General features: G+C 49.4%; 1 protein-coding gene across 1 annotated transcript; it reads left to right on the forward strand.

Moving 5' to 3' along the window:
- Window positions 1–5,522: 5,522 nt before the first annotated feature.
- PGPEP1 (pyroglutamyl-peptidase I) lies at window positions 5,523–22,125 on the forward strand. Its single transcript, XM_083594953.1, has 5 exons — window positions 5,523–5,655; window positions 10,997–11,049; window positions 15,685–15,801; window positions 17,011–17,243; window positions 18,620–22,125. The coding sequence occupies exons 1-5, from the start codon at window positions 5,622–5,624 to the stop codon at window positions 18,810–18,812; spliced, it is 630 nt and encodes a 209-aa protein (XP_083451079.1). The 5' UTR covers window positions 5,523–5,621; the 3' UTR covers window positions 18,813–22,125.
- Window positions 22,126–23,624: the final 1,499 nt, after the last annotated feature.

Raw genomic sequence — 23,624 nt, forward strand, 5'->3', positions numbered from 1 at the left:
CTAAACTATAATCAATAAAACAACAGCAAGCCGCCCACATGTACATAAAACAATACAATACACCTTGAGAAGCCGAGGGTGGGGCAAGGCAGGCGGAAGGAGGCCTTGCCTGACGGAGTCTCACAAATCACAATCCTGTATTGAATGTCTCTCCCCCTCCTGTTTCAGTAGCAAACAGTGGCTGGCAGGGATGACCTTGGCTTGAATTCAAGGAAGCCAGCACTCGGAATAGACGGAGCAATATCCATCGGCCTTGAGCAGCAAGCAGGCGAGGGAGAGAGGAAAAGGACAAGGCTGACTCATGCTGTAAACAAAGAAAATGCCCTTCTTCCCTTATGGGGTATCCAAGAGCCCATATAGAGTCCTTACATAGGTTCCCTATTGGTAGGAGAAGATAACAGAGGCCAGCCAGAGAATATTGAGAAGCAAAGCAGCTCGTAAGCCTGATCTTTATTGATCTGTTGCAACAGGGTGCTCCCCTCACCCGCAGGAGAGAGGAGGAACCCCGAAAAATGGCGAAAAATGACTTTTGAAATTGCCACCCTGTACATCAAGACCACCCCCAGAAACATCATACATACATCACAGAAGGGGTGTAACCTAAGACCACCCCTCAGATACATCACACCTACATCACAGAAAAGGCGGTCTAAAACAGAAATTTGAACATTGTTTTTCTCCTGTCGTTGTTTATCTGGCAGGTTACTTGATTGGATTTCCTGGGAAGCCTGGCCAGTCTTTTGTAATGATAAATACTTAGTTCCTGGCCAGGTCACAGGCTCACACCCTATTCATATCTTAAATGTATCCTTAAGACAGGATTTGTGAAGGAAAAGACAATGGGGAGGCTTTTCCACTTTGACCTTGCAGAGAAAACATTTGCTCAGTTTAGGAATCAAAATGGTTCTAGGTTGGTCTTCCTGTGCTGATCTATGTACGTGCTCGGTTGGTACACTTATGAACATTACCGTATATCTAAGACTGTTGTGACGTGGGGTTTGTGATTTCAGCTCTCTTGACATAATATGCTGGAGACAGTTCTATAGTAACACTTCTTTATTAAAGCAAACAAGACTGAGAACTGAGGAGGGGAGAGCTACATTTATAGGGACAGGGAACTAGCTAGAAAGGATACATTTTGGAGGGAACAATATCAGGCAATCACAGTCCTGCCTTTTGGAGGAAACCAATAAGACAGAGGATCCAAATACAGCAGCTTAAATGAACCAATAGTAGCTGTACCCTCTGGAACCAAAAGGCAGTTACTTTACCCTAATGCAAATACAGACAACAATAATACAGATATAAAATCCTTTGACTCAATACACAACAAAGACCATAAAATTCCTATCACACTCACGCCGATTTAATGGCACCCAGAAAGGAACCCCACCTTTGCCGTGGGGCCTGGCACCTGCTGCCTGTCCTCTGCCAAACTGACTCCGCTGCCCTTTCGACTTCAGCGGCTCAGATAGTGGGCAAAGGTCTGCTGCCCTTGTGGTTGAATTATAATATTGACTGGATGAGAACTCTGGCAGCTCCCCTCAGCGGAAGGATGGAAATAATTCTGGATTGGCATTCTTGTATATTGGCCGAGGTACCAGCCATAGCTGTCAAGCGTCCCTTATTTGGCGGGACAGTCCCTTATTCCAGGGCCATGTCCCGCTGCTGTCCCTTATTGATGATGTCCCTTAAATAAGCTCCTGAAGGTAATGGGGCCCTTTCTATGTCCAGCTTGCTTTGTCAACAACAAATTGTTGCGGTTTTTTTCTGTTGAATATATTTTTGCTTGCTTGCTTAGTCATTTAGTCGTGTCTGACTCTTTGTGACCCCCTGGACCAGAGCACGCCAGGCACTTCTGTCTTCCACTGCCTCCCGCAGTTTGGTCAAACTCATGCTGGCAGCTTCGAGAACACTGTCCCACCATCTTGTCCTCTGTCGTCCCCTTCTCCTTGTGCCCTCCATCTTTCCCAACATCAGGGTCTTTTCCAGGGAGTCTTCTCTTCTCATGAGGTAGCCAAAGTATCGGAGCCTCAGCTTCAGGATCTGTCCTTCCAGTGAGCAGTCAGGGCTGATTTCCTTCCGAATGGAGAGGTTGGATCTTCTTGCAGTCCATGGGACTCTCAAGAGTCTCCTCCAGCACCAGAATTCAAAAGCATCAATTCTTCGGCGATCAGCCTTCTTTATGGTCCAGCTTTCACTTCCACACATCACTACTGGGAAAACCATGGCTTTAACTATACGGACCTTTGTTGGCAATGTGATGTCTCTGCTTTTTAAGATGCTGTCTAGGTTTGCCATCGCCTTTCTCCCAAGAAGCAGGCGCCTTTTAATTTCGTGGCTGCTGTCACCATCTGCAGTGATCATGGAGCCCAAGAATGTAAAATTTTTCACTGCCTCCATTTCTTCCCCTTCTATTTGCCAGGAGGTGATGGGACCAGTGGCCATGATCTTCGTTTTTTTGAAGTTGAGCTTCAGACCATATTTTGCGCTCTCCTCTTTTACCCTCAATAAAAGGTTCTTTAATTCCTCCTCACTTTCTGCCATCAAGGTTGTGTCAACTGCATATCTGAGGTTGTTGATATTTATTCCGGCGATCTTAATTCCGGCTTGGGATTCATCCAGCCCAGCCTTTCGCATGATGAATTCTGCATATAAGTTAAATAAGCAGGGAGACAATATACAGCCTTGCCGTACTCCTTTCCCAATTTTGAACCACCTTTCCCAATTTTGAACCAGTTGAATATATGCTATATGGTAATTTATGGACCTAATAGGTATCTCAAGCCATTTGCACGCAACAAAATATGTATTTTATAAAAGTAATTGTTGATCCCTTATTTTGGCTGCTGATCCCTAATTTTCGAGGCTTCTGGTCCCTTATTTTCAAATCTGTAAGTTGACAGCGATGGACGCAAGGGAGAGGGAGACAGGAAAAGGAAAAGGGAAGAGTGACACACGAACGCACACGCCCTCAGACGTAAATAGTGATGGGTTCTGGGTAGGGAAAGGGCTGTAAGGAGGATAGAGGTAGGAAAAGGGTAGAGGGGTCTCAGAGATAGGAAAGGGGTAGAGCTCTGTGGCCCCTCTGCCCCTTTTCTACTTCTGAGGCCCCTCTACCCTTTTCATAGTTCTGTGGCCCCTCTACCCTTTTCTACCTCTGAGGCCCCTCTACCCTTTTCTACCTCTGAGATGCCTCTACCCTTTTCCTAGCTCTGTGGCCCCTCTACCCCTGAGGCCCCTCTACCCTTTTCATAGCTATGTGGTCCCTCTACCCTTTTCTACCTCTGTGGCCCCTCTACCCTTTTCAAACCTCTGTGGCCTATCTGCCCCTTTTCTACCTCTGTGGCCCCTCTACCCTTTTCATAGTTCTGTGGCCCCTCTACCCCTTTCCTGCCTCTGAGGCCCCTCTACCCTTTTCTACCTCTGAGACACCTCTACCCTTTTCCTAGCTCTGTGGCACCTCTACCCCTGAGGCCCCTCTACAATTTCATAGCTCTGTGGCCCCCTCTAACCCTTTTCTACCTCTGAGACGCCTCTACCCTTTTCATAGCTCTGTGGCCCCTCTACCCCTTTTCTACCTCTGAGACGCCTCTACCCTTTTCATAGCTCTGTGGCTCCTCTACCCCTGGGGACCCTCTACCCTTTTCATAGCTCTGTGGCCCTTCTACCCCTTTTCTACCTCTGAGACGCCTCTACCATTTTCATAGCTCTGTGGCTCCTCTACCCCTGGGGCCCCTCTACCCTTTCCATAGCTCTGTGGCCCCCTCTACCCCTTTTGTACCTCTGAGACGCCTCTACCCTTTTCATAGCTCTGTGGCTCCTCTACCACTGGGGCCCCTCTACCCTTTTCCTAGCTCTATAGCCTCTATACCCCTTTCCTACCTCTGAGACCCCTCTACACTTTTCCTAGCTCTATAGTCCCCTCTTCCCTTAATTCTACCTCTGAGACCCCTCTACACTTTTCATATCTCTATAGTCCCCTCTTCCCCCAATTCTACCTCTGAGACCCCTCTACCCTTTTCCTAGCTCTATGGCCCCCTCTACTCCTCAGAGCTATGAAAAGATAAGAGGGGTCTCAGAGGTAGAATTGCGGGAAAAGGGAACTATAGAGCTAGGAAAAGTGTAGAGGGGTCTCAGAGGTAGAATTGGGGGAAGAGGGACCATAGAGCTATGAAAAGATAAGAGGGGTCTCAGAGGTAGAATTGGGGGAAGAGAGGACTATAGAGCTAGGAAAAGTGTAGAGGGGTCTCAGAGGTAGAATTAGGGGAAGAGGGACCATAGAGCTATGAAAATTGTAGAGGGGTCTCAGAGGTAGAATTGGGGGAAGAGGGACCATAGAGCTATGAAAAGGGTAGAGGGGTCTCAGAGGTAGAATTGGGGGAAGAGGGACCATAGAGCTAGGAAAAGGGTAGAGGGGTCTCAGAGATAGAATTGGGGGGAGAGGGACCATAGAGCTATGAAAAGGGTAGAGGGGTCTCAGAGGTAGAATTAGGGGCGGAGGGACTATAGAGCTATGAAAAGATAAGAGGGGTCTCAGAGGTAGAATTGGGGGAAGAGGGACCATAGAGCTATGAAAAGGGTAGAGGGGTCTCAGAGATAGAATTGGGGGCAGAGGGACCATAGAGCTATGAAAAGGGTAGAGGGGTCTCAGAGGTAGAATTGGGGGAAGAGGGACCATAGAGCTAGGAAAAGGGTAGAGGGGTCTCAGAGATAGAATTGGGGGGAGAGGGACCATAGAGCTATGAAAAGGGTAGAGGGGTCTCAGAGGTAGAATTAGGGGCAGAGGGACCATAGAGCTAGGAAAAGGGTAGAGGGGTCTCAGAGGTAGATTTAGGGGCAGAGGGACCATAGAGCTAGGAAAAGTGTAGAGGGGTCTCAGAGATAGAATTGGGGGAAGAGGGACCATAGAGCTATGAAAAGGGTAGAGGGGTCTCAGAGGTAGAATTAGGGGCAGAGGGACCATAGAGCTATGAAAAGGGTAGAGGGGTCTCAGAGGTAGAATTAGGGGCAGAGGGACTATAGAGCTATGAAAAGGGTAGAGGCGTCTCAGAGGTAGAAAAGGGTTAGAGGGGCCACAGAGCTATGAAAAGTATAGAAGGGTCTCAGAGGTAGTAACGGGTCGAGGGGAACATAGAGCTATGAAAAGGGTAGAGGGGCCTCAGAGGCAGGAAAGGGGTATAGGGGCCATAGAGCTAGGAAAAGGGTAGAGGGGTCTCAGAGGTAGGAATGGTGTAGAGGGGCCGTAGAGCTATGAAAAGGGTAGAGGGGTCTCAGAGGAAGAATGGGGGTAGAGGGGCCACAGAGCTATGAAAAGATAATTACAATAAGTCATAAATTTAAAAAGGAAAGATGTTTGGGAGTTGCTGTGAGCCGCTCTTGCCCTCCCCTCTCTATGGTGAAGCCGGAAAGAGGAAGCTGGAGGGGAGAGCATAGAGAGGGGCGCGCCGGTGCCGCTCTAGGCTTCCCTCTCGCCGCGTCCTCCTCCGGGCTCCGGGGGGCGGGGCGGGGCGGTCACGTGCGGGGGGCGGGGCCTGGCCGGAGGGGCGGGGCGCGGCTGGCTGGCTGGCTCAGTCGCCTCAAGTTGGCCGGGCAGGAGGGAGGCCGGCGGGGCAGGAGCCATGGAGAAGCCGCGGCGGCTCGTGGTGGTGACGGGTAAGGGCGGCGGGCGGCGGCCTCGAGCCAGAGGAGGGGGCCGGGTTCGGGTTTTTATTGGGGGGGCCCCGAATTCCTGAGGGGGGGAAGCATTTAAGGGCCGAACTTTGTCCCCCCTCGAAATGTGCCCCCCCACCTCCCGCGACCCCCGCCTCTGGTTCCCCCCGCCTTTGGTTCCCCCTCCCTCCCCCTCCCAAAGAAACGAAAGTTCTGACTTGTCACTAACTTGCAATTTGTTTCTGTTTCTCTTCCTCCCCTCCACTTTTTTTTAAAAAAATCCACTCTTGCCTCGTTTAATTAATGCTCAATAATTGGCCCCTCCCTCTTTTGATCCTTCCTCTCTCTCCTGTTTTTTTAAACTTAACTCTTCTCAAAATTAATAATAAATAAACGCTGTGATTTCCCGTTATGTGACTGCAGAAGCAACAGTCAGCCCCACCCAACAGAGCCCTCTAGGATTAAACTCTTCCTTTTTCCCACCCCCCTTTCTTTCTGCTGCTTCTCCAGCCCTTTTAACTCCCCTGCCCTGAATCATATCCCCGAAATAATCTCTCCTTCCCTCTTACTCATTTTCTTTTGACCCTCCCCCTGAATGCCTTCTCTCCTTCCAGGCTTTCCAAAGCTCCTCCTCCTTAACCCCCCCCCAATAACTATATTTATCATCGCCTCATTCAAATTGTTACCTACTGAAATTTTAAACCAGATCTTATGGGAAAGTGGCGTGAAGGGTGGTTTGGGGGGGCAGGAGAAGGTGGTTCCTAGTTGTGCTTTTGTGAAAGTAATCCCTGGGCAATTTAGGGCGATTGTGTGAGAATTATGTTGCATATGTGGTTGAGCAAAGCTCTTTTCGTTGTGTGTTATTGAGGGGGGGTGTCCTCTTGGCTAACATTCATAAATTATTATTTTTATTAACAATAAAGGCTCAGTGTTACTGACACCATTTTAAGGTGGCATATAAACAGTCAGGTATTTTTGTTTGTGTGTTGGAAGAAAATCAGATTCCCGTTGTCATGCTCTGTGTTTCAAGGCTAGCTTAACTTGCCCTGGGAAAGTCCCATGGAAATTGGCTCACGGTCTGTTGTTGTGTCTCTTGTCTGAGATGTGGGGGGGGGGGGGCTGGCTTCTTCGCCAACTCCCCCTCTCTCCGCTTTCTGGACTCCTTTTTCCCTGCAGCTGCAGCTGGAGACCTTGGAATCAAATGCAAACTCAGACAAGTGGCTGGATGCACAGCCTCCTCTTAGTTCCCCAGATTCTCCCCCCCCAAAAAAAACCAGCTCTGAAATCACGCCTAGGGGAAGACGGGTTGGGGGTGGGGAAGCCAGCGGAGTTGACTTGCAAGAAAGGAGTCCAAAAATGTTGCTCCCGGGAGTTTTCCTGCAGTGGGTTATTCGAAACAGCAGAGTTGTGTCTGAGAGAGAGGAGGGGCCGGAGAAAGCTGGGGGGGAATGAGGCACAAAAGGGGGTGGGATCTGGGGGGGTGAACAGCCTCTGGACTGGGGGATGGGGCTCAGGAGTGACGCTCTTCTTCCCACCTGCGCTTCCCCGTCATGGGAGTCAGAGCAGCACCCTCTGCACCAGCTGGGGTGGCCTGAATTCAAACCCGAGATGCACCCACTTGGCTCCTGGCAGCGAAAGAGGTGCCAGTCTTTGGAGCCCCGTTGCTGAGATCTCCAGCCGAGCCTGTGAAGCTGTTCTTGCACACCTGTGGAGCACGACTGCCTCGCAGACATGTTGAAAGTAAAATTGGATTTATTTTTTATTTTTTTGCAGAGGAGACCTTCCTTTTCTTGCCGCAAGAGGAGAGCACTGAGTGCCACAGGCGTCATGTCCACAAGTGCGCTCTCTCTCTCTCTCTGTGTCAAGATAATCTGGCATTTGGGAGCAGCTGGCTTCCCGCTAATTAGCCAAGGAGGCCTCTGGTGAGCCCAAGCACCCAGAAGGACTCTGAAACACTCTATTGAATTCTTATCTGATGGCAGGCCTCTCTCCTTGGTTGTGGAAGGAAGAATGGAACACAAAAGGAGCCCTCTGTCTGTGGGGGGGGAGAAGGGGGAGGGCGGCTGTCTTCCCTGCACACACAAACACACTCTCTGCAGCTATGTAGCAGGCCGGCACCTGTAGGATTACCAGGCTGAAATTGTGCTCTCGGAGTTATGGCTGTAATTTTCCTTATTTTTTTAATGAAAAAGGGAGAGGAAAGGTTGAGGATGCTTTTCTTGGAACAAATAGATCCGGTTTTTAGGTTCCCTGATCGTCTGTAGGATGACCTTTGGGTGACCGGACTTGGAAACGTTGGTTAAAGTTTGGCTGTCTTTCTCCCTCGTTCTGGGTCAGAAATGGCGGGCAGGCAGATTAGAGCCATGGAACTTCCTGCAGGTCCCTTTTTATGAGCCTGAAGCTGTGTAGGAATGCCAGCATGAATTGCCTTCCTTGTACCTTAAAAGTTTCTGAAGAAGCGTGCATGCACACGAAAGCTTATACGCAGAACAAACTTAGTTGGTCTCTAAGGTGCTACGGGACAATTATTTAAGCTTTATTTATTTCGACTGCGTCAGACCAACACGGCTACCTACCTGAATCTAGGTTTTTTTATTTATTTGGGAGATCTCACTCCAGGAAACTGGCACTCACCTTAATAGCTAGCATCCCTTTCTCCTAAGGGTGTCCAGACCCCAATTTAATGCTTTCTGTAAATGGGTACACTGGTCTCCCCTAAACTCAAGATCTTGGGGGGGGTAGGTAAATTCTGGCACTTATGGGCACACAAAGGAGGCATGCATGTCAACAGAAGCTTACTGCCCGATCTGTGCGGTTTTACCAGCCTTGCAAATAGCAGCTCGCCTATGGTGAGTAGAAACAGGCCTCCAGATGACCAGGTACCAATACTTGGTGCTTGTAATAAAAAATTATTGTCATGTCAGCAAACTCCTCCTGTACAGTAAGGAAAAATCTGACCTCTCACGGGCCCTGGGCGACTTAACCATTAGCTGGGGTGCAGAATCCAAGACGTTCTCATTCAGTAATTACAATTATGGGTTGCTAGTTAACTCAAGTTACTCATTACTGAGCCAAAGGAGCATTCTTCGCAGAATGCTGGTGTAACCTTTGCGTCTTGGGCCAATTCTTACGTAACGCAGCTTTGTCAAAGGAAATGTTTACTAAGTAAAAAATCTGGTCTGGAGGAAAAAGCTTTGGACTTCAGACCCCATCGACTTGAGTTCAGATTCCATCGGGGGGTAAGAAGTTTGCTGAGAAAGCCAGTCTCTGCCTGCCTGTCCTACCTTACAGGGTTCTTGCGAAGCCAGAGTGCAGGTGTGTCTTTGCATTCTTGTGCATGGATTTGACTGGCAACTGGTACAATCACGCCTGGGCTGGCAGAGCTTGACCACAGCAATTGCCGACTTCAGGGTTTGATGACTGCAGTGCACTCTCTGTGAGGGTTTGATCCAGAATCTGCAGTTAGTGCACAATGCTGCAGCATAGTTGCTGACAGGTCCCTGTCTGCAGGAACACCTCCGCATGGGTGTTAATTTTAATACTGCATCTCAAAGTCCATAGCTGCTTAGGACCAGCTTATTGCCTTGATCTCTTTGATCTGCTGAGTTGGCAAAGACTTGCTTTTGCAATTCATCATCATCATCACTTTTAATTTGTATGCTGTCTTTCTATCTTGCAAGACTCAAGATGGTCTACAAGCTGAAGAAACAAAGAATGTACACCGGGGGTCAGCAAACCTTTTCAGCAGGGGGCCAGTCCACTGTCCCTCAAACCTTGTGGGGGGCCGGACTCTATGGGGGGGGGGATGAACGAATTCCTATGCCCCACAAATAACCCAGAGATGCATTTTAAATAAAAGGACACATTCTACTCATGTAAAAACACGGTGATTCCTGGACCCTGCGTGGGCCTGATTGAGAAGGCGATTGGGCCAGATCCGGCCCCCAGGCCTTAGCTTGCCTACCGATGCCTTATAACAATCTAATGCAATACAAAAAAGTGAGAATAAAACATAACTTTAAAATAAGCAGCCTACATCAAGAAAGTAACATTCAGCAATCATTAGAATGGTATAGAATCATAATATCAGCATATAAAAAGTAAACATAAATTCACTCTTGACAATTAGAATAAACAATTTCTAAACTACAATCAGTAAAACAATGGCAAGCCACGGTGCATAAAACAATACAATACAAACTGAGAAGCAGAGACTGGAGGGTGGGCAAGGCAGGTGGAAGAAGGCCTTGCCTGATGAAGTCTCTCCCCTCTTGTAAGACGTGAATCCTTTGGCGTGGCAGGACCCTCAGAGAACCATAGAGTTGAGCCGGAAATGGACCCTGAGGACCATCTAGTCCACCCCCTGCAATGCAGCTGTCCCTTACGGGGACCAAACCTGCAACCTGGGCATCGTCAGCACCACGCTCTCAGCAACTGATCAGAACTCCCTGCTTAAAACAGTTTTTGTTTTGGCAAAGACACTCCAGAGCATGTAGAAGTTGACTTTTCTCTCTCTTTCAGGACAAAGGTGCTTCTGCTGGTACAAATACCAGTGTTTGTGTCCCCATCACTTGCATGAGGGAGGGGGAAGTTGAAATCTCTCTGAATCAGTTTTGAGGGGGTATTTTTGTTTTGTTTTGGGGGGGCCTGGGGAGGTGGCAGGAAATGTATTCCCAGATGGGGCGGAAAGTGGTGTGTCCCAGGAGACTATCAAGGTCAACAGTATCAAAAACAATCCAGTGGATCTTACTTCAGAGTAGACCTGCATAGGATGGAGAATTTTAGCATGGTGTAGTGGATAGGGTGTCACACTAGGACCCAGCAGACCAGGGTTCCAATACCCCATCACTGGATCCCCGTGGACCAGTCACTGTCTCCTCTCTCAGTCTCTTCCTCCCTCCAAGGACTGTTGTGAGAATAAAATGGGGAGAATTCAGCTCACTGCCTTGAACTCCTTGGAGTATGAAGTTGTGGGTGAGAGATGGGGAGGGGCAGCGCATGGTTGGGGGAGACAAGCTGTGGCTCTGCCCATGTTGCTGGACTCCAAATCCCAGCAGCCATCACGGCTTGGCGGTCAGGAGCTGGCGTCGTAAAAGATTCGGCGCCCCCAGATCCAGGCTGCCAGCCATGCTGGGATGTAGCCAGTGTGGGAGAGACCCGAGTTCAGATCCCCACTCAGCTATGAGGTGGCCAGGTGCTCGGCCAAGCCTCCCTGGCAGGGTTGTTCTGAGGATGGCAGTGGGAAAGGATGGTGGGAGGGGGGAGTCAGCCTTGCTTGGGGACGCTCAGACCCGCCAGCGAGCCCAGAGCCACGTCAGTGAAACCTCTGCTTGTGTCGTTCCAGGGTTTGGCCCGTTCGGGGAGCATTCGGTCAATGCCAGCTGGATCGCGGTTCAGGTAAATGGCGCGAGTTCTCAAGTTCTTTGTTCCATAAAAAGTAATGCAAAATGGATTAATCCATTCCAGACTTTTATAAACAACTCCTAAAACAAGAATTTAACGTGAATTTTTCTATCCAACGAGACCGTTGACCCATAAAATGAAAGTAATAAACAATGTACTGCAGTCACACAATCAATCAACCAGTACCTGAACTGGGTTCCGCACAGTCGCAAAAACAAAACAAAAAGAGCCGCAAAAACAAAAACACAAAATAACAAAAACAGACAGACCTCAGCGTAATCCTCAAAACGGAAGTATGGCACTCAAATTGGAAGCGTAACACTCAAAACCGAGTCTGACCCCTGGGCCACGTGGCAACTGAGATTCTAAGCGAGGCGAATTGTGAAATTGCGACTGAAAGCCTGGCTCCGAATTTAAGGCACAGCCGATCTGCTTAATGGGAAGTTGGTGCCCCCCCACTCCATCCCGGCCCCCTCCCCTTCTAAGTCAGGAGCTCCGGGAATATTCCTTTTTCCGAATGCTTTCAAATTAAACTCTGAGCCCGTAATCAATTGCAGCCGACTAATGGACAGCCAGCCAGATGTCTGGGCCATGACTGTGTTCGCATCTCTCTCTCCCCCCCCCTCTCCTATTCTGCCCCCTCCCCTCCTTCAAAACCAGCTTCTTGTATTTGGCAAGGCTGCAGGTGAGACGGATCCTGGCTCCCGGCCTCTGGTGCAGAATGCCTGGGGAAAGGTGTTTTGACACCTGAACTTTGCCTCCTAGCTAGATGTCCAACAATAAGGGGTGGGTGGCCTGGGGGGGGGCGCACCAAGAAGAGAACAAATGGTGTTGGGGGTCGTTGTTCTTAATCAAGCCTTCGCCATACTGGACATGCGTCCTGGAATTATTCTTTAATGGAATACATCTTGACTTTAGTTTAGAAACATAGAATTGGAGAGGGCCATCTAGTTAACCCCCCCCCCCCAGCCTTGCAGAAATCCACCTTTTGCCCAGTGTGGGGCTCGAACCCATGGCCCCCAGATTAAGAGCCGCCTGCTCTTCCCCAACTGAGTTGCGCCAGCCGGCAGTTCCACAGAGGGGACCAAGGCCTGCCTTCTTAAGGTGATTCAGGCCCTCTGCCTGGTTCCCTGTTCTCACAGTGAAGGAACCTTGGGAGAGGGACCCCGGTGTCCGGGGTGGAGACGCTCCTTCAGGTCTACTGGGCCAGCTAAAGAGGTGGATTGGCATTTGAGAGCGTGAGCTTGCAAAAGTGGCTCCGCTGAGCCCCAGGAAATGGTCTCCAGTGGGAGTGAGTTCCACAGTTCAACTGCGCACGAAGGAGGACTTTCTTTTCTCTGCTCAGCGCCTTGACTTCTGGTGTTAGTTGAGGTGTTAGCCCATGTTCCCCTGTAGTCTGCTTTTTAAAATACAGAGCCCAATTTTATCAGACTAGTTTCTTTGCACTTGGGGAAACTCTGACAAGTTTTATATTTCAGTAGCGGACACCAATCCTAATGTAGCCAAGTTCCTTGCTGTGTCCTTCAAAACGAGGACATGTTTGTTAAAAGGAAAGATAAGGAGTCTGTATTTTGAAACTCCCTTTTTATTGTGGATTTGGTTACACGCTTGCATTAAAAGTCACCGTCTGTGTGCATGCAAAGAGCGGGGGTGTCCTCTCTGCTGTGGTAGCCTTAATAACTCCATGGTATATCTGATGTCTATATCGGAGAGAAATTTGGTTCAGCTCCTATTTAAAGGCGCCCCTTCCTCATTCCTGCTTCCCAGGTGAACTCAGATGCAGCCATCCTTCGAAAGGTGCGCTTCTCAAACATTTTGCAACAAATTTGCAAATTTTGTTGCATGCTTTGGTATCGTTTACCGTGAAACGTGTTCGTTCGGGAGACAGAGCGTTCAAAAACGAGCTACGTTAGGGAAAATTGCTTTGGGAAAAGGGTGCAGACAAACATGTTACCGTACTTTTCCATGTATAAGACTAGGGGTTTTTTACTGTAAAATAATTTTAAAAAACAGGGGTCGTCTTATACATGGGGGGTCATCTTCCCCCATTTTCATAAATTTGAGTCCCCCAAAATATATACACGAAAAAATATGGTAATTTGGAGGCATCGGCAGTAAAATGTTGATGAATTTTTGGAAGGGCTGTTTGCGTTTAATTTTTTAAGCCTGGGACCATCCCTAAATGTTTATGACCCCTCCATGGAGAAAAATCCCTGGCTGGTTTCGTCTTGAGTCTCCAGCGCCATCTCAGCCAAAAGTTTCCCCCTGCGCTTTTTTTTGCCTCTTCCCCGTCCCAGCCTGGAGGGGCCCCTGCAAAAAAAGAGGCAGCCCACCCCAGCAGGCTTTTGAACACGTGCAAAGTGGACCTTTGTGTCTGTCTCAGACAGGACTTCATGGAGCTGACTGGACACAAAGACCTGTGTCTGAGTTTCTGAGTTCCAGACGGTGTGATCTGCATTTTAATAGACACAAAAATCAATTAAACAATCTTTGTAAATCCTCCCCCGGCTTTCGGGGGGGGGAGCACGCTAAGCAGGTTCTGCTTTAATAAGTCTTGGGTGTCCTGCATCCGAAAGCTTTTGAAGGAAAAAAGAACGGATGGGTGGGGGGGAGAAAGACCCCCCCCCACAATTCCTTTTCTCCTGTTTAAGGGATTTGTTTTTTGTCTTCCCCTCCAGGGTTGAATGCGTGTCTGTCACCCCCCCCCCCAACCCAGCCTAGAACTGTCCCAACTTGAAAGTGCTCAATGGATCTTGGGGAGATCCACAAAGCCCCCCTGCCCCGCCTTGACAGTATTATGATTATGATTTTATAGAATATTTCTATTGCATTTCCATTTTTTAATATTAAAACACATTCTTATTGTTCACCCTACTTTTTGCTCATATGAGCTTATCGACTTCCCGCCTCCTGGCTTTCCAAACTCATCTTTATATCATAGCAATTGCACACCCTCCGTTTTCCATTTTTTCCATTTCTGCTGCTCTCAATTTTAAATAAGTGTAAAAAGGCATCAATCTTGAACATTGCAAGACTTCTTACAACCCTGCCAGCGCTGACAGAATTATTAGAAAGTGCCCAGACCCTGCTTGCTCCTCCAGGCTCTTTTATCCCATTGAAGGTGGATTTTTGCATCTTTGCAGAGCGAAGGCGCACAGCTTGCTGTTTGCCAAATTCACAAAGGCTTTCACTTTCCCAAGCCGAATCTGCTCTTTTTTGCAGGGACACGCTTTTTGGCAAGCGGGCCGTTTCTTTTTCTTTTATTTAAAAAGTTGGCCTGTGGTCCAGCAGGTTGCCGGGGGCCCAGGTGTGTCCTGCGGACTGTGAAGTCGAGGGGGGGCTCCTGCTCCCCCCATTTTCCAAATCCCTCCGAGGAGGGAGGTCAGAGCAGTGAGTCTCCCCATCCCTCCTAGACAATCACTGTCAGGACGTCTAGACAGACCAGATAAGGATATTAGATTCGCACAAAGCGGCCCATTGTGGAGAGGTCAGGGAATCGGTCACACACGTGGTTTCCCCCTTTCTGCATTTGTCAGGTACGCCCAAGGCAGCGGGGAAGAATGTTTGGTGGCGGGGAATGTGGTCTCTTTCTCTCTCCCCCCTTTTAATAATCCACGCGTGGTTTTAAAAAATAAAATACAAAATTAAATACAAGTGTTGTTCCTTCCAGATTTTGCAGAAAAAAACAACAGCAACCCAAACCCAGTATATCTTTCGGCAAGGAGTTAGTAAAGTACACGGGAGAGGAAGCCAAGTGTTCAAACCTCAAGGAGAGAGAGAGAGAAAGGGGGAAAGGGGGTTGTGGGTTCTTGCTTGAACTCTAAGCACCCCAGATGGGCTGGTGTTTAAAAAGGAGACCCCCCCACAAAGATCCAACTTAATTTCACGAAATTCATATCCCGCTTGTAAAACGCACACCAAAGCAGTTTATGAAAATGCTGAAACAATATAATTATCCCTTAGTAAAGCTTTCCCAAAAAGTTAACGGAGGCTAGGAACAGAACAAATGTCCCACCAGCTTTCTGAGCATCTGGGAAGACTTGTCCAAACAGAAATCTGTTCCGTAATCCTGTCCTCACCGTGGCCGACCAGAATCCCCAAGGGGAAATTTGCAAGCAGGATTTTGCAGAAGAGGACGTCCCTCTCCTGTGGTTCCCAGCACCTGGGATTCAGCAGCCTTGCTGCCTCCGTGGGAGCTGGGGCCCCCTCCTCCTCCATGGACCAGGCTGGCCCTCTTGCAGAGCCAAATAGCTTGGCGGCTGGCTGCCTCCTGCAGCAGGGAGTTCCATAGTTTAACTGCTGCGCAAATAAGTCCTTTGTCTTTTGTTGCTGTTTAGTCCTTTAGTCACGTCCGACTTGCCTGCCCTGAATTTTCTGGTGTTCGGCTTCAAGTCCCAGCCTCCAAATGTGTTTGGGAGAGGACTGTGTTGACCTTCAGGCAGGGGAGGGCATTCTTGAGGTGGCCCCCTCCCCAATTCATCTCCCTACTTGGCACTTGGGACCCTCCTTAAGCCGTGCCCCTTCTTCCCGATAGTGAGTCCTCGGCAAACAAGCCCTGTCCCTCGTTTGAGTTTGTTTTTCTCTCTGCTTAAAAATGCCCCCCCCCCCCCACGTTGTTCTCCTTTCCAGGAGCTGGAGAAGCTGGGCCTCGGAGACGACGTCGACCTCCACGTCTGTGAAATCCCGGTGGAATACCAGGCTGTGGAGCGGCTCATCCCTGCCTTGTGGAAGAAGCACAGCCCGCAAGTGAGTGAGTGAATGGCCGGGGGGGGGGGGGGGGAGACACGACACAGGAGCTGGGTGCCCACAGGAAGCTGCCTTATATAGAGTCATCATCATCATCATCATCATCATCATCATCATCATCATCATTTATTATTTATACCCCACACCACTCTGGGCGGCTTCCAACAAGAGATTAAAAATACATTAAAACATCAGTCGTTAGAAACTTCCCTAAACAAGGCTGCCTTCAGATGTCTTCTAAAAGTCAGGTAGTTGTTGATTTCTTTGGCATCTTGTGGGAGGGTGTTTCACAAGGCAGGCGCCACCACTGAGAAGGCCCTCTGCCGGTTCCCTGTAACCTCGCTTCTTGCAGGGAGGGAACCGCCAGAAGGCCCTCGGGAGAGGGACCCTGGTGCCCGGGTGGAGACGCTCCTTCAGGGATGCTGGGCCATTTAGGACTTTCAAAGTTGGCACCAACCCTTTGAATTGTTCCTGAAAACGTCCCGGGAGCCAAGGCAGGTCTTTCAGGACTGGTGTTATGTGGTCTCCAGTCCCCAGTCTGGCTGCCGCATTCTGGATTAGTTGCAGTTTCCGGGTCACCTTCAAAGGGAGCCCCACAGAGAGCACGCTGTAGTAAACCATTGGGCCCACAGTGGCTGGCAGCAGTGACTCTCCGTAGGTCCTGACAGGACATCTCTCCAAACCCTGCCGGAAGGTGCTGGAACCGTTTCCAGTTTTCATGAAGTGTCCTGGATGCTTTAGCCGAGATTCCAGCATTGCAGGGGGTTGGTGGGCTCTACAATTCCATAATTCATAACGCAGCACCCATTTAAATAAGAATATAGGACGCTGTCTTCTTACGCAGGGTCATACCTTTGGTCCCTCTAGCTCAGACCTGGCAACAGTTCTCTCTTTTTTAAATAAGATTTTTCATAATACAATAAGGTAAAAGAAACTAATCTAAATAAAAACCCAGAGAAAGAAAGAGAGAGAGAGAGGGAAAACACCAAAGGGAAGGAAAACCAAAAATAGAAAATAAATTTAAAAAGGACATCCAGTTTTCTGCCTGTCAGTTACGTAAAAGAAAACATTTGCTCTATGAGAGCCACCCCCTTTTCCTGGCATCGGTTCTCCAGGGGTTTCCAGATGTGGCGGGGGAGGGAGGGATATTCCAAGCCCGACCTGGAGAGGCGGACAATTGGCACAACGCAGCTCCTGTTCCCCTTGCAGCTGGTGGTGCACGTGGGCCTGTCTGGCATGGCCACCACGGTGACGCTGGAAAAGTGCGGCCACAACATCGGCTACCGCGGCCTGGACAACTGCCGCTTCTGCCCGGGCTCCCAGTGCTGCATCGAGGGGGGCCCTGAGTGCATCGACTCCGTCATCGACATGGACGCCGTCTGCAAGAGGGTCTCCACCCTGGGGCTGGACGTCGCCGTGACGATATCGAAGGATGCCGGCAGGTAGGCGGGGCAGAATCCCCGGCTGGCGACAGAAGGAAGCCCCCCTGGCTCAGTGGTAAGGCTGAGCCCCGAACCCTGGAGAGCCTCTGCCCCCCAGAGCAGGCGGTACAGAACTAGGTGGAGGGAAGGGTCTGGTCCTTTCGAAAGCAGGTCTCTCTGTTGCGGCAGGGAGTTGCGCAGTTGAACAGGACAATTAAAATCAGTTAAGCAAAGGCCAAAGCAGCTCAGGACCTCAATGTCTTATGGACCGCCTCTCCCCATGCGAACCGATGCTGAGCCTGCGCTTGTCATCCAGGGACGCAGGTGGCGCTGGGGTCTCAACCACGGAGCCTCTTGGGCTTGCTGACTGGAAGGTCGGCAGTTCAAATCCCTGCAATGGGGTGAGCTCCCATTGCTCAGTCCCTGCTCCTGCCAACCTACCAGTTCAAAAGCATGCCAGTGCAAGTAAATAAATAGGTACTGCTGCGGTGGGAAGGTAAATGGCGTTTCCGTGCGCTCTGGTTTCCATCACAGTGTCCCGTTGCGCCAGAAGCGGTTTAGTCCTGCTGGCCCCATGACCTGGAAAGCTGTCTGTGGACAAAGGCCGGCTCCCTCGGCCTGGAAGCGAGACGAGTGCTGCAACCCCATAGTCGCCTTTGACTGGACTTAACTGCCCAGGGGTCCTTTACCCCTTACCCATGCCCCCCACTTCCTGAGAGGTCCAGAGGGCAGCAACACGAGAACAGGGTCTTTTCTGCGGTGGCTCCCCGTCTGTGGGATGCTCTCCCCAGAGAGGCTCACCTGGTTGCCATCATTGCATGTCCTTAGGCAAAACCAGTCCTCTTTACCCATGAAATAATCTATTGCCTATTAAAGCTGGGGGGGGGGGCTGTTACTATGATTATTTTATTATGCTTTTTGTTGTGTTTTTACTGCTATGAATTCTTAATGTTGCACCCGCCCTTGGATCTCTGAATAGAGGGCAGTACAGTCGTCCCTTGGTACTCAAACACTGCAAACCTGGAAGGAAGTGTTCCAGTTTGTGAACTTTTTTTGGAAGCCGAACGTGCTCCGCTTTGAGTGCCACACTTCCGTTTTGAGACTGCAGTACTGTTCACTGCTTTCATTTTATGGATCGATGATCTCGCTAGATAGTAAAATTCATGTTAAATGGCTGTTTTAGGGGTTGTTTTTAAAAGTCTGGAACGGGTTAATCCGTTTTGCATGACTTCCTATGGGAAAGAAGCGCACCTTGGTTTTGGAACGGACTTCTGGGACGGATTAAGGGACCACTGTAAATCAAATTAACGCTAGCGAAGCGAGAAAGCCGTCTCTGCAGAGAGCCAAGTTCTGCCGTTTAGCTCCGAGTTCTAATCCCCGGCTTCTCCTCCTTGCAGGTACCTCTGCGACTTCACCTACTACACCTCGCTGTACCACAGCCACGGCCGCTCGGCCTTCGTCCACGTTCCCCCGCTGGGGAGGCCCTACAGCGCCGAGCAGCTGGGGCGAGCCCTGCAGGCCATCATCGCGGCGATGCTCAGCGACTTGAAACACTCAGACAGCAACATCAATTGCCACAACGAGCACTGAGGCACGAGCCCCGCGTCCCGCCTGCTCCCTCGCTGTTGCACTTCTGGAAAAGAAACTTTTCTCACAGTACCTTGGGGGTGGGGGGGGGCGGGTTTTCCTTCCTGATTTTGAGCCGCAGGGACCTCTCTGTGTCTGGTGATCAACGATAACTCCCCAAGAAACGATTTTGCACCCTCTTTCAATTCTCCAGGTCCCCCCTTTCCAGACACAACTGGAGCAGTTTTTATTTTTGGGTCGCCGCGGAGGAGTCAAAGCGTTGCTTTTTTTTTTAATTGTGTGTCTAGGATTTTGGAGGGGGGGCTTATTCCTCCTGTAATATCCCAGAATCCAAGCCCCAATTTGTATGAAAACTTTTGAGTCCTGTCTCAACTTGGGTTTTTCAAAAAGGGTGCATACAAAAACGTTGTAGCTTAAAGCAGAGGGCAGCAGAACGTACTCCTGCCCGGGGGAATTTTCTAACCCCTCTTCAAGGGGGTCGGAGCTTTCCACTCTGCCAGCCCCCCAAACGCCTCTGATGCCCTCTTGGCAAATGCTTTGGGGCAGGAAAGGGAGTGGGGTGGAGAGAGGCCTCCTTTGCTCTGACCTAGTTTTTTTGGGGGGGGGTTGTTGGAGCAGATGCCTCTTGGGGTCCCCTCCCATTATTATTATTTTTTTAAAGAAAGAACGGACCTCTTTGCATTACTGCCTTTTTCAAACCTGGCAACTACATACCTCTGCATCCGAAGCGCACACCTTCTCTTCGGCTGGGTCTTGCTCCAGGAACTGGGGGCTGCCTTCTCCCCCCCCCAACACACCCCTGAGCCCTCTTTTCCAGTGCCTCGAAAGCTAGATGCTGCTCAGACCCCACCCCAAACACCACTTTGTACCTTAGAAGCTCAGCGTGGTACTAGATCCCTTTTCTGAACTTTTTTTGCTGTGTCAGGGGGGGGGGGGCTCTGGAGTAAAACTGGAATGGTGCCGCCTCCTTGATGACACTTCCTAAGAAGATTTTTTTTTGGGGGGGGGAGACACCTGAGACTCGCCCAGACTCCTTTTCTTGCCTGGCAGAGCTGTTTCTCTGTGGTTGGGGCAGAAGAGCCAACGGCCCCCGTCTGAAAAACATTCTGGATTCTGGCAAAGAAGGGCTGCCCTTACAAGTATTGCAGGAAAAAAAGGCATATTTCCTCGTTTGAGCATGGCAGGATGAGGGCGCCATGCTCAGCAGAGCTCAAAGAGCCTCGTTTTCAAAACCAGCGCGCCAACTTCGCTCTAAAAAAGTCACGGGGCGTCGCAGACTTAAAAGGAGACGAACCTGAGTGTTTAAAAATCCCGCATGGAGTTGGGTGTCGCAGACTCTCCCGTCAAAATAGAGCTACATGACTAATGTCTTGGCTTAGAAGGAGGAGGAGGAATCTGTTCAAGTGGAAATATGTGGATCCTTCTCTCCCCCCCTCCCCTTTCTCTCTTTTTGTAAAAGAAAAGTTGATTGCGATTTGAATCTCTTAAAATCTTTAATTGGTTCTGCTTTCTCTAGTAACTCTCAGTGAGAGTTCCCCAAGGCCCGCCTGCTTAGCCCGGTGGAGTTGTCTGGCGAGCGAGAGCCACGGGGTTCAGATGCCTGAGCGGAGCCGCTTTCTGGCCTCGCTAATGGGACAAGCGGTGGTGGGCGGCTTTCTGGACTGTGAAAACCCTTGTATATCTGAAGTGTCTTGACTCTGAGCCCAGAGAGTCTACAATGGCTCCCGTTTTTGTTTAGTACAGGGATCTGGGTGGGGGGCGTGATCTGTGGCCGGCCAAATGTCGTTGGAGTCCATCTCCCCTCGTCAATATTGCCCCTGACAGCTGCCTGTCCAGCTCTCCAGTCCTACATGGTGTGACCAGGAAGTCTGGTGAAGGGTCACAGAAATCGGACAGTGAGAAATATTTGAACATACATGCCTTACAGGCCTTCAAAGTAGCCCCTTCATGGTCCAAATTGTAGCTCAATGAGACTCCTGCCAGTCAGTGTAGAACTGAGCTCGAGGGACCCAGGGATCCGCCATGGAGCTTCTTCCTGACTTCCCCTGAGCCACGAATTTGGGAGCGTCCTGTTGCCACTTGGGTCCTCCTTTTGGGCTCTCCTGGAGAGAGGAGGCTGGGCTGGGTGGGCCTCATCCGGCATGCTCTTAGTTCCCTTCTGGAACCTCCATAGGCGGAGCCAGCTTCCCTTCGGACAGTGGAGAACAAGAGCAGGAGGCGGCTACTGCGCTCTGATCGTGAGGACAGGGTGCTGGGCCTAAACCAGCAGTTCATGGCTGTCCTCCTCCAAACACTGCAGTCCTCAGTCTCTCTGGCCTGCGCTTTTTCCTGTGTCTGCCCATTTTAGTCCTGTGGGCTCTGGGTTTCCCGGAGAATTTCCAATCCGCCATCTCTCTCCCTTTTTCCAGTGCCCTAAATCGCCCCCTTCAACCTTGAGAGTGCCAGATATTCAGGAATCCCACCTCCCATCATTGCCAGTCAATCGGTCAACCCGTCTCCTTTAGTGGAATATGCCTACGATTGTTCAGTAGAAAGGAAACCCTGGAGAAGTCGGTGTCATTTAATCTTGCTTTCAAGCATGAGGTTTAAATATTTCTTGTGGACTTTTGCAGTAAAACGAGACATGTGCAATGGGTTTTGATCTGTTTCATAGCATATTCCAGCTGGCAATTTCGCAGAGGGCATTTCTTGTAAGGGAAAAAGCTCTCAAGCCTCAAAGTCCCGCCATTTCATTCTGTTCGTTCCATTTCTGGGCCGCTTTTCACTCGGTCAAGTCACAAAGTGACTTGCGAACAAGAACAGAACATCACGACGACAGCGTAAATCACATAGAATAATTACCAATCGTCAGTAAAACAACTATTTTCTGTAAAGCACTATTAACAAAACAACAATAAAAATTAAGCCAAACAGCAGCTACACGCTTCCTGTTCTGGCTGAGAGCTGAGGATCCAAAATGCAGTGCTGGGAATGTCTCCCTTTTGCAAACCCTGGAGAACAGCTGCCCATCAGTCAGAAGCGCTGAGCCCGACTTCTACAGACGCCTTCCTCTGTTTTTATGAAGTTGCTTCTGTTTTTCCATCTCAGGAATCCCACAACAGCTCCACACTGCCCCGCCTCACTTTTACATTGCTAGCTAGAATATGTAATTTATTTTATAATCTTACAGTTTTCACAAAGAATTTGATTTGGGGTGGAGGGGGGAGGGAGAGGGAGGGGCCCACCACTGTTTCTCCGAAGAACCTTCACTTGGGTGCTGATTTGTTTTTAAAGTTGCATTAAAAGTCATTTTTATTTAAGCCGTTACAGAATTAAATGTGTGTGTTTGTGTTATTATTTTTCCTTTTTCACCTTCTCTCTCCTGTCCTGTTAAGTTCGCAGACTCATAAAGTATCCCCGTTTGAACGGAAATAAAAAAGCTTCTGATAATTCTTCAGTTCTCCAACCTGAAAAATGTGTCTACTGCTGGAAAAGCATGTGTGAAAACACATATATTGGTGAAAAGAACATACCAATGATAATAATACAGTGGAACCTTGGTTCCTGAACTTATTACGTTCCTGGAGCCCGTTTGACTCCTAAAACGGTTCGGAAACCAAGGCACGGCTTCTGACTGGCTGCAGGAAGCCACACTGGGTGTTCGGCTTTCAAAAAACGTTCAAAAACCAGCACAATCACTTCCGGTTTTTGATCATTCAGGAGCCGATTTGTTTGGCTCCCGAGACATTAAGGAACCAGTGCATTTCTGTTGTATTGCAGAGGGCTGGACTTGATTGATCCCTTCCAACTCTGATTCTACGATATAAAAATAGAGGAAAATTGCTTGCGAAAATGTACTCTGGAAGGCATATGAAAATTAATGGGGAAACACAGCCAGATGGGTGGGGTACATTATTATTATTATTATTATTATTATTATTATTATTATTATTAAGCCCATTCAGAAAATTTGCTAGGCTTTTGGAGTGGATTTATCCTAAATCTCCATACAAAAACGTATTATTTAGGAGAAATCTGTGCTGAAGCACTGTTGCATTTTGTGTGTGTGTGTGGACACTTAAAATAATAATAAAATAGCAAAAGGGATGCTGGGGTGTGGCGAGCGGAGCTGAAGAGTGGAGAAACGAGAAGTTGAGAGGGACAGAGACTGGATTCAGACGTGTTTTCCCGCTGCTACGTAATATATGCCTGGGAGGCTGGCAACACCATTCGTGGAGTGCAAGCGGACGAGAATCACGGGTGACTGGGAAGGAGACCTTCCCCTTTGTGTCTTTCTCATTCCCCTCAGCCTCTCCCCAAAGTATTGATGGTGCAATGTGACATTTTGGGGTAGAAAGGCCCCTCTGCGCTTCTGCAAACAGGGCCAGCAGGTGCATCCCTCTGGAACGATGCCAACCATTTCTGCGCATTCTTGCAGGACTTGGGGGCAAATGTATTTTTCTTTTTTCCCTTTAAAATTGAGGCTGGAGTGCTTGATCCCTGACTGAGTAGTTCGCATCAGGGTGCGCTGCATTTTAACACCACCAGGTGGTGCTGCGTTACAGGCCATCCTCGCTTGGAGAGGGAACTTTGGCACAGAGAAGCGAACTCTGCAGCTGCTCAGGAGCCTTGTCTTCCCTCCTCTCAAGCAACCCGAAAAGCAGGAGGGGTCCAAAGCTGGGTCCAAGTAACCCAGGCCCCCGCCCTCCCCCGCTTTCGACAGGGGAGGCAGAAGAAAGAAAAACGCAAAAAATGTTTTTTTTGGGGGGGGGAAACACAATTAAAATCAATTCCTTTTTAAAAGACAAAAACAAAAAATACCATGCAAAAAAGATT

The sequence above is a fragment of the Podarcis filfolensis genome (genome assembly GCF_964270895.1).
Source record: "Podarcis filfolensis genome assembly, chromosome: 18".
In the NCBI taxonomy this organism is placed as follows: domain Eukaryota; kingdom Metazoa; phylum Chordata; class Lepidosauria; order Squamata; family Lacertidae; genus Podarcis; species Podarcis filfolensis.